The sequence below is a fragment of the Drosophila obscura genome, unplaced genomic scaffold (assembly GCF_018151105.1).
Source record: "Drosophila obscura isolate BZ-5 IFL unplaced genomic scaffold, ASM1815110v1 contig_46, whole genome shotgun sequence".
Taxonomy (NCBI): domain Eukaryota; kingdom Metazoa; phylum Arthropoda; class Insecta; order Diptera; family Drosophilidae; genus Drosophila; species Drosophila obscura.
In genome coordinates this window covers 2,509,913-2,521,469 of record NW_024542835.1, presented here as the reverse complement: position 1 = coordinate 2,521,469, position 11,557 = coordinate 2,509,913, and the positions used below count along the sequence as shown (strand labels likewise).

At 41.1% G+C, this 11,557-nt stretch overlaps 1 protein-coding gene across 1 annotated transcript; it reads right to left on the bottom strand.

Moving 5' to 3' along the window:
* Positions 1–9,748: 9,748 nt before the first annotated feature.
* LOC111080962 (serine/threonine-protein phosphatase 2A activator) lies at positions 9,749–11,289 on the bottom strand. The gene has a single exon (XM_022376850.2). It carries the CDS (start codon positions 11,177–11,179, stop codon positions 9,830–9,832), a length of 1,350 nt encoding a protein of 449 aa, XP_022232542.1. The 5' UTR covers positions 11,180–11,289; the 3' UTR covers positions 9,749–9,829.
* Positions 11,290–11,557: the final 268 nt, after the last annotated feature.

The following is an 11,557-nucleotide window of genomic DNA, read 5'->3' as shown; positions in this document are numbered from 1 at the left end:
GAGCGACGGATATGAGTTCCAATAGCCCTCAGCTATGACTTGAACTCCATAGCTTTCTGTCTAAAGAGCAGATGAATAGTACATACTCGTAAGTACAACGGTATTAAATCGTCTCGTTATGGCGCCAAAAACTGTCTCATGCGACATGTAAGGAAATGCAGGGAGCGGAGCTTTCACCAACTAAATTAAATTAAAATTAAAACTAAACTAAAATTAAAACTAAACAATATAACTTTTTTATCTTTGAAGTTATGACTCATATTCCGCTATTCCGATTAACTATTTTTAGGCAATAATATTAAAGAACAACGGTCCGGAAAGGTGGCTGGGTTTTTTAAAGATATTTGATTAAATTTTCGATTTTTTTTAATCGCTTAAACACCAAAGTGCGTCGAAAATAACCAGCATTTTCCCACGTATAGAAGTAATCCTTTAAAAACACCTGAACATTAAATTTTTCAGTTGAGTATTGGGTAATCTCACTAGTCAAGCAGTGCACGCAGCGACTGTGACTATCGTATTATCAAAGGAATTTGAACAAAGCAGATTAGATTTACAGCTGTGGCGGATGATCCCATGATAAGAGAAGACTATCTGGCGCAAGCAAATACTTACCCAATAACCCATTCGTATCCTATGGTGCCTAGGGTGTAGAGCTCAGAGAGAAATCAGAGCTCATCAGAGCTAACAGAGACTATCTCTGTTAATCTCGCCATTGCGTCTGCCGAGGGATCTGGCAGCACATCCAAACAGCAGGGTGGCCGAAAATTCATACGAACACATTAAATATTTGAGAATTATATTTATTACTTCTTTAAATACAACATCAAAATACGCCGCACCTTTGTTATATTCTTCGTTATCAAAGACTAAACGCAGGAAAATATCAAATTGCTAATAATGACCCAAAGATGCAAAATAAATAAGGGACGATGTATTAGTTTCAGCTATTTCAGTTTTTCTATTGAGCAACATTCTGCTAGTCATCTATCGTCCTCCTCAGATACAACCTCTTCGTGAAGATGAACAGGACCCAAAACAGGCTACGCAGTAAACAGCATAGTCCGCTACAAAGAGAGAGGACACCTAGATTTATGAGAGGTTCGACCATTAAATTATTTATGTACATTGTACATGGTTCATAGTCGTTCGATTTGATGATATTTTGGAGGTGATATGTGCAACTTTATTATCTAAAGTAAAACAGTTCAATTTATGAAAATTCCACAGTTATTTTAAATGGTTTAAATGTTTTTAAAAATATTATTTATTTATATATATTCATTTTCATAAGATTTAACCAGTTTTGACATTTTTTTTAACTCAGAAGTGGAAACGATTCTTCACTAAATCAAACAGTTTCTTTCGGTGTAACAAAAATCTTCCTGTTGGGTATTGGGTAGAAAAAGAAAGCAATATCCGTGAGGTTATAGCTTAAATCCTGATTATCCATTATCTTGCTGATGTGGACCATACGGTTATGTGGACAACACAATAATAAAAGAGAGCGAGATATACAAATGTATTAGCAGAAGAGCTTACTATCTGTTCATAGTCTATCTTCATGATATTTTCATAGAATATTCCAAAAATATAAAAAATAAAAAGGAATTGAGAGAGAATTTTATAACAATATTGAAATTATTTCAAATTCACAGTTTGATGAGAGAACCAAAATTTAATTGAGAGAATGGGTAGTTTTCACACCTTCCCTATGCTATAAGTTTTTGTTGGTAAGCCCCAAGGAAATTTCACCAGCAAATCCTGGACAAATTCGGAGTTTCCTAGTCGAGACCAGAGGCCAACGTGGTCTGCATAAATTGAGGTCAATAAGAGGCAGCACGGGACACAAAAAGAAAAACTCGTCTCAAATTAATACGAAAAGTTTCTTGATTATTTGCGAATCACCTGAACAACCTGGGAGCAGAAACAGCAAAAGCAAAAGTAACAGCAAGAAGCCACAAATGTTTTCCATGTTTGAAAGCTAACATCACATGAGATACAGTCTGCGTCCCCGTCTCTCTGGGGAAAACTTTTAGTCAAAGAAGTCGGAGACACACTGGGGAACGGACTAGGGGCCCAGAGATGTCAAGTAGTTAACTAAGCCGCCACTCCCTCTCCTGACTTACAGGGTACACGGCTGGTTAGTCAAACAGAAAAGATAAAGAAAAATGCTTAACTCGGTTTGATTTTGCTCGGAGGCAGAAATTTGTTGGCGGCTTGTTGCGCGTGCCATTTAAAATTGTGCAACCGTGCGTATGCGTAATGTTTTTCATATGTATAAACCGCCGCCACGGCCACGGGCACGGGCACGGCCACTGCGTGACAGGACACCGAAATTGAAATTCAACAGACATCACACCCAGGGACCTCAACCGAATTGAGTCGACTCGGGATGAGTTGACTTCACTTGACTTGACTGCGCGTCGACTTCGAGTAGAGTTGACTTTTTGGCTGAGTGCACCAAATGATGATGTTTTAATTTTTTCGGTTAACCAAAAAACTTTTCAGCGAAATTTTCCTTACTCAACATCGCTTTCAATCTCTCCCGCCAGCTCTCGTTCCAGAAAAAACTAATTTGTATGCCAGGCAGCAGAAGTCGTTAAGTCGTTTCAACCAGCCAAGGAACCAACCATCTTGACTTGTCTTTGAAGTTCTCAGTTCTCCGAAAAAAAATAAAAGAAACGCAGCCAATTTCTGTGTTAGAACTTCTCTGCGTCTGGTACTTGTGCTCTCTCCTGCTCTGCCGCGAGTGCAAATTGAATTAGTTTTGCTTGGGAAAGAGCTAATTAAAATGCCGCACATCATTTACTTGAAAATGCATTTTAAATTACACTTGAAAAATTATGTGACAATTTGCCAAAAAAAATAGCGACTGTTTGCTTCCAAAACATAAAGACCCTGCGGAAGAAAACATTCTGCAAATTGAAGTCGCGAATTTTAATTAAAATTTCCGCTCCATAAAAATAAAACAGACAAGTGGAAGAGAAACAAATTCTGTGTGTGCTGGGAGAATATTTTCCCAGATGAAATAACTGAAAAGTGAGAAAGTTGGTGAAAAGCAAGTCCTCAGAGTTGTAGATTCTTTTAATAGGATTGTTGAACTAAGAAGTTTGAAGACACGTATGTTTTTTTCTTAATACAAAATATACACAATTTTCTACCAATTTTAATGATTTTTTGGAGCATTTTTAACGTACATATGTTTATCGAAGCACATAAAACAAAAACTACTTAGGCATAAATATTTGAATAAATAATCGAGATAAATAACTTAGCAGCACCTGAATTTATTCGGGAAACTGAATTAGAATTTTTGCCTTCAAGTCAATATGCAAATAAGGCAATAATATTTCGAAATTGAACATATGTAATTTGATGAGGAAATTATTTGGATTCAGCTCCTGCCACTTAGGCTGCTGCCACTGCCAGCAACAATTAGTTATGCAAAGCAGCTGAAAAAGCGAAAATTCTGAACGCCCAAAGTACCTGCCAGGCAAAAAGTCCATCAGGTTGCAAAAGGCAGTCGAAATTTTATTACTGCTCAATTGTACTGCTCTTCCTTGTGCAGAAATCAAAGCCCATTTTGTTTGGGCGCTCCCCAGGCCACTCACCAGCCATTCACCCAGCCTTCAATCAGAATCAGAATCCCAATTCGAATTTCTCAATTTGCTACCCATCCTCAATCATTCAATCTGGCAGAACAAATGCTTTGCGTGTCCTTTGCAATTTTCTCATACATCAATTTCCATATTCATATACTCGTCTGTACATATCTTTATTCGTACATATTGACTCTCATGTATTTTGCAATATTTTTTGTTGTGCGACGAGAGATGGAACGACAAACGATTTCCCTTTGTTCGCATTTTACGCACGATTTCATTTACATTTGTGTTCCTTTGGCTTATGGTTCTTTCCCTTTCTTTTTTTGCTTTTTTGGCCTACCCCAAAGTCCTAAAAGAAAAGCGAATCGGTTTTAATAAAATGAATTAAGTCTCAGCTGCTGTGCTCGAAATTCTGTGTTCTGCAAGGGTTCGATTGGCTTAAGATTGACATATTGCAGACGTGGTATTCAGTTCAGACATAAATGCATATTGAATGCATATTATTTTATCGATAAATACGGTACACGGATAACATATGAAATTAAATTTATATACGTGGGTTGGGGTACAGTTTTATCCGCAAGCATAACGACGAACAACAACGATGATCCCATCCCTAGACACCGGTGAGCAATGACGATCCCATCCAGGCAAGGACAGCAAACAGAAGAACAACGACGACAATGACGTTAAGCAAGAAGGAAGCTTGCGGTTCGGCCTTGTGTGGTTTAGAGAGCAACGAGCTTATCTAAAACGAACAAAGTGAATTCTATTCAATAATGAATTGTAAAAACCCTTATTTAAACATTTATCATTTACCGAAACAACAAATAACTAAATAAAAATCCACCACATTTATGTAAAAAATAATTTTTAATGGATATTTCACTTTTATCGTAATTGGAATGTTGCATATGTTTTGTGGCTTATAAAATTTAAACTATCCAATTATTTGTTGTGTTGGTAAGCAGCGGTTTGAAGCAGTGTATACTTTATACTTAACCTAATAGCATTACTATTAAAGACCTTGCTTCTATAATAAGGAATTACTGCAAATTTGCAAAATAGTCAAATCATGAACGAGTTTTCAATCACCGGCCAGGTGATAAAATAAGATAACTTATGAGTTTTGGCTAGAAAGAATAATAAAATATGTGTAGTTACAGAGGGTATCAAAATGTTTTTCAATAATTTTCTACATTTAATATGAGTACAAAAAAACCCGCTGACCCTTTCGTTCAGTCTATAAATACATATATATATATATATTTCCTGATTGATATGACGACATAAACTAAAAAATGTCCTTTTGTTTAAATACAAATTTTGCGGATTGCAACTGCGGACTGAGCATTTTCATTTGATGCCAATACTAGTCGACAGTTAAGCTTAAGCTCGTTTCCCAACATAATATCTGTTAAGCATCATCGAATGAATGAATACCAAAATAGACAATAAAGATAAGATAGATTAGATTATAAATTCTTATTAAAAATATAAACATAAACATATTAGCCGACAACTGAATCCACTGAAAATGTTTACCATTAATAAACCTTTACTACAAAAAAATACAATAAAAACTATTATTGTTGTTCAAATACATATGTATGTACGAGTATGTATGTATATAATGGTATAATTTAGTTTGCATTCATTTGGTTTTTCAGCTATCGTGAAATAGCTCAGCCCATTGTCGGGCTTATCGATTAATATATTTTGCCTGGGGCCGCATTTAAAAATGATTGAAAATATTATTCCATCATTGACAGCTGCGGTATTGCATATCAAATTTGCATTTATCATACCGATGCTGGGCATAAGCCTATATTTGCCGAATAACAAACAATTGACCGCAATCGGTTACATCAGACGAGGGGGGAAGCCAGGGGACGCAAGCGGGAATCAAGTGCCCGTCAATGGCTGATTGGGGGAGGGATCTCTAATTTAGATGTGCGGTAAATACCCGATGCAGTGAATATTTGTTTATTGTACTTAAATGGACACTAAATATGAACACCTAACAGTTAGTTGCGCATGTGGACTGGCTTTTGGGTTAGAAATTCTGTAAATAATGGAATAATGGAGTATTGACAATAATTTAGTGAATTTCCGAGTGATTGAGGACATTGATGGTCGCAGGGAGCGGCTTAGTTGGTTAGTTGCTAGTTGGACATATAGATTTCCGCTCTTAGATCCCCTTATGAATGCACCAAAATAAAAAGCTAACCAATCTATACAAACTCTTATATACTTAATGTGTTTAATCTATACGAAAATAAACTTTAACTAATTTCACAATGAGACTTTGCTTTTCCTCCCTTGTGGCAGTGAAGGAAAGGAAAATTGCGATAAGCGACTCTGACAAACATTTATCTGCGGCGTATGCAAATTTCCCTCCATCTTCCGCCGCTCTTAAACACACCCACACACACACACTTGAGGTCGGTGGAAAGTTTCGGCTGCAGTGTCGAAAGGCAGAAGCGCCAAAAAGTATGCCACATAGATAAGAGTTCCGAAACCGGCTAACTGAAATGGGTAAGCGCGACAGAAGGATGGCACGACGTGGCAATCGCCAGCAGGGAAGAAGGGCAGAAGCAGAAAGCCAGAACGGGGAGAGGCAGAGTTCGAGGCAAATGTCATTCTCATTGTTTGCGATACAATTGAAAAGTATAATTAATTAGACAGACGCGGTGCGAGGGAGGGGCAACAGCGGGAGATAGAGTCCCACACACACTTGAACTCGTATAAATGGCACTTCACTAAAGCGGCTTAGACCCAGACAGAGGAGACAGACCAAGGGAGGCGCCAAGAGGGCAGCAGACCGAACCTATACAAGTACGAGTATGTCGCTCAATCTGCACAAATCCCCTGCAAAAATGAACGACCCAAACGCATTGCAGTCCCACACATACGAGTACACTTCTGGAGATGGGGCAGAGAGGAGGAAAACCATGGTCCCATGGAGCCGAAGCCGAAGCCAAAGCCCCCTCAGCATTGTTGCCTGCAGTGTAATTAGCATATTAGACAGTTCAGTCAAGGGTCCTACACCACCGATAGCAGTGGGGTTTGTGGGAATGGGGAAAGTCCGAAGCGAAGGCGTTCAACCTGTCCCCATTCAATGCAATTAACGTAAGGCGCCATGAGCAGGGAGCAGCTGGAGCAATCTCGTCTGCACTTTGTGCTCTGCACCTGCTGGGTTCCATCTGTTGATATGACAATTCTGATTTTCCAAATTAGTCTCCATGTATGTGTCAGCCATGGGGAAAGTGCAACTGTTGCACACATACCAAGACTCAAATATTTGGCCATTCACTCACTATATAGAAATAGAAACAGAGCTGAAGTCAGAGGGGCCGAAAATACATTTCAAAAGGGGCTCTTGCCTCGAAAATACTCGAAATAAAGCCCTGATTATCGTATGGAATTACTTCAGGGATCAATAAGAATACAAAGAAATATAAATTCGGTGATTCGGCAAATCGCAGAACCATTTTAGTAATTGAATAAATTCCTTGCTGAAACGAGCAAGCCTTAGAGTTAACCCTTTTGGCTTCCTACGCCACTGAGTAGTGTCGTATAATTTATAGCCAAGTCAATTTGTTGGCTAGCATTACAAGGCAGACGAAGTAGAGCGACGCAGTCTGGGCCCACACACTTGGGATTGCCACAGAAATGCAATTGTCTCACTGTCTCTCTGTGACGTTATCCCCGCAATTGAATTGAAGCTCTCTCCCGCTGGGGAGAAGAGTCGGAATTACCCAGGCAGGCATAATGCTCGTGTTTAAATTATAGACATTTATGCATAACACTTTGGATACAAGACCCAAAGTTAGGCTAAGCCCAGACCGCAAACAATCAGGCCAGAAAACAATGCCAGATACTCGGACATTCGGGGAGAAGGAAAATGAAACGAGCACAGTCAAAGGATATTCAAAATAAAACAATAAAATGCGTCCACTATGCGCAGGGTGGCTGGCCGGAGCAGGGGGAGACATTGTCCAGGCCAGGATAAAGCGCACGACACTTGCAGCGAATGTCCTTTTGAAGCGCCACGATTGTTTCAATGGTCCACAATGGGGTCCGGTCTGCAGCCCGTGCGGTGGGGGAATGCTATCGCCGGTCCCGGCAAATGTTGCAAAAAGTATGCGTTTTATTACCACTGGGGTCATCTAGCTGAACGCGTCTGGATATTGTTTGGTTGCCTGGTCAAAGGTTGCTCTCCCACAAACGACTCACTAGATAGTGCTTTTCTTTGGCTTTTTGTTTTATTTAACACTCGCAGACGATGGTTGTTAAAAGAAATGGTTAATTGATGCGATTCTTAACTGAGCACAGGTATCAGAAGGCGACTTAAGAGCAAGAAAAATCTAAGAGCCAAATTTATCAAATATAGCACCACAAACAGATAGGAAACTACAAAGGGAGGTTTTAGTTGTGGGATACAAAGAACAAGGGATACAGGAAAAAGTGTATTGACGCTTGACTTTATGTAAAATGGTTGAGTCTACATATTATCCTTTAATGAATAGGCAGACAAATCTGATTACTCTCAGGTTGCCTTTTGGCAATGTCCTATCGAATTCGTGGCACTCCGAACCATTTCGAACAGTACCTGATAATATTCAACATAAAGATTCAAACAAAACATTCATATCTCCGCCACAAAACAAAACAAAACAAAGACTGTTACCCAAATTAACTTTACCCGAGGCGCACACACACAACAAATGGCCACTGGCCACAAAATAATCCCAGACCGAATCGAGGACAACATGGATCAACGATAGAACGCCTGCTCTAATTACACACAATGGGCAATAAATAAAATATTGACAAATCAAGATGTTTTTGTGTCTGCTTGAGGTCACTCCCCTAAGCCTCCTACTACCCCAATCATAAGAGTATGAGGGATAACGCCCACTCACAGAGCTGAAGTAGATGTGGAAGAAAAGAAGAAAAGAAACAGACCTAAATCACTTGATTATGGGGATACTTTTCCAATCATTAATCTTCGAGAAGAATATGCGTGTATATAGTACCAGTGTATATGTGTGATAAATGACCAGGGAGAAGCTATATTAATAACTAATAGATGACAGCATAATTGTGATTTACAAGAGCGAAATAAATAGATTTTTATTAGCCAGCGAGCAAAGCAAAGCGTGACGGAAACATTTGCCTCTCCGGAAAAAGGGAAACTGTACAGAATTTACTCAATTGCTTTGAGTGAAGCTTTCTTCCATCATGCCCCCATAAAGTCTACTTTCTCTCGCCCTGCAAACGTTCAAGTGGCCGCGAGCAGCTCTTCAGACCAACTCCATTCCATTTAGCCATCGTCAAGTGAACCTGTTGGCAGTTTAGAATGCGAAAAGTGCATTTCAGCAGGTTTCCTCGAAAAGCTTAATGGACATTTTATAGCACTCTCCATTCCTCCGCACACATGCCCGCCCGTACTTTCCAGAAAAAATAACAGAAAAGAGTTCTAGTCTGGCCCGGGTGCCATACATCATTTTAGCATTTCAAATACGTAGGCACATAAAAATCTCTTAACACCAAGTCGACGGCAAAAATGAAGCAAACAAAACGCAAAACTGAGAGAGCAGAAAAAAACTGCAATTGTAATTCAACTTTAGTGTTTCCAAACTGTTGGAAAAGCGCCCAGAGCGACCGAGTGCCGGCAATCTGACTGCTCTCAAAATGAAAAATTGAATTTGTTGCGTGTGCCCCACACTCATAGCAGACAAAAAAGAAAAACGAAAGTCGTGCTCTTAAATTGAAACGCTCGTTACGCACACTTTGCACTGTTTACTGTATGCGTGAAATTCGCCTTGATTTATGCAACAATACGAGTCGCAGTTGAGGGGGAAAAGATATGCAGCTCTCTCAGAGCAGAGGTCAAAGTGCATAAAATATAATAGGAATGAATGTGAAGTTATGAACTACACATAATTGAATTTTATGGTTGCAAACTGCAGGTGAATGCGAGTGGCAGAGAGAGACAGAGAGATTTAAAACCGCGATCCTGGAAAATAGATTCGATTGAAAGAACTCTATCGGTAGAACGAAAACTCGAAGCTGTCACGTCTGCGATGCTGTCAATGGAGGGTGTATTGTAATATCCACAACATGGTACTTTATACCAAAAAACTGAATTTATTTTAACAAAAATAACCAAAATATAATTTAAAGCCTTTTCTTCCCTTTAGCGACAAATGGCTTTAGCTGGACGATGATTCAGAGGACGATGATGCCGGCAGAGCATCCTTGATAATCACCGCATCCGTAAAGTACATGGCTGTACTCGTATCTGAGTCCTGTTCCACGGATTTGACGCGCCGGACTATCCATAGAGGATCGTGCTCGTCATCTTCGCTGTCCGCACCACTGGACTTCCTTTCGGGGAAGCCAACGAACAAGCTGGGCTGCATGCTCAAACATTTGTGGACAGGCAGGGGCAACACTTTTTTCTTGCCGCTCTCTGGCATTTGCTCGGAATTCTCTTCTGCCTTCTCTCCTTGGTTGGGCAACGAACTCTTACGATCTTCAGAGTATCGCCTCCCCAGATACGCACGCTGCTCCATGGCAAGTGACGGCACACTATCGAAGGACATAAGTTCACAGAATATCGCGTTCTCAACGGTTTCGAATGTGGAGAGCACGTTTGACACGTACGCGCGCTCGATTCCCCCATAGACCTGCGGCCAAGTTGGTGCCGACAGAATGCACCACAGCTGAAAGGCGATGTGGTTGAGCTGGAGCCCTCGCGTCTTCTGCAGGTGGTCGATGACCTCCAGCAACATGTAGTCCTGCCGATGAGTCTCCATTGTCAGCGGCAGCTCGCTCTGCATCGGTGAGAACGGCGCGTCCAGCGAAAGCTGGGCTGCTCCCCAAATATAGGGCATCACGTAGTAGTCGTCCATCGAGCGACTTGGGTCCTTTGTTAGCGATAGCGAGTAGGTCAGGATCAGGTGGCGCACCAGCCGGATGTAGCGGTGAAAGAGGAGCAAGGCCGCGGCTACCGTGTCCCCAGCGAGTAGGATGCCGGCCCTGAACAGGCCGCAAAGGAAAAACAGGAACATGAGCTCGTTGCCGGGGCCATACTCAAGGCTGCTCGAGCAGCCAAAGGAGCGCCGCAAGTACTGTCCCAGTTCGTTGATGTGCTTGCACTCCGGCTGTACTGCCTGGTCCAGAATTGAGAACACGAACTGCTGCATCTGGCGCATCCAGGTGCGGTAGGCCCTGGCAGTGGCCTGCTGGGACGTCAGCCATGTATCGGAGCTGTCCAAATTCGGTGTATTTTCGGATAGGAGTATCTCCAAGCCCTCGAAAATTTCGCACAGCCTCCGCATCTGCTCCGACACAGGGTAATCGCTGTTCAATCTGATTCCCTGTATGGCCATGCTGGTGTTGCTGATGTAGGCGATCGTGTCATTGTAGGCCTGCGAGCGAACCCAGTCGTCCAGATCCTCCAGGCATCGCACCCGCCTCTTCGGCCCGTTCTGCGCTAATTTCATGGCATGCAGCACCTTGTCACTTGGGTCGCACACATCATACATGCGCTTGCTCATCCTGAATGAAATACGCACTCCTTTACTCCGGAGTATGTTTTGTTCTGAGTATTTTTCTGTTTCGAAAAAGCAATGCTTTTGAGCCGTATGCCATGACCAACTATAATCTCGCATGGAAAATGGAAATTTGAAATAAGTAAAAGCTAACCCTGGTCTAGTAACTCTAGTAAAATCTGTCCAATCATATTCGTCTCTGAAAATCAGATATTTAGTTCGAAATAATCATCCACATCATTGAGAATAAAGAATCCACTGTACTTTCTGGCTAATTGTCTTGCTCTGGCTGTCGCTCATTGTGGCCTTTATCGGCGCCTTCTTCTATATATTCACCTACATGTTCGCTCAATGCAGTGACTGCTGCCAGGCTTTAGCTAAAAA

Bases quoted from the DNA above. Each gene is read 5' to 3' on its own strand.
- LOC111080962 (XM_022376850.2), bottom strand. From the start codon at position 11,179: ATGAGCAAGCGCATGTATGATGTGTGCGACCCAAGTGACAAGGTGCTG.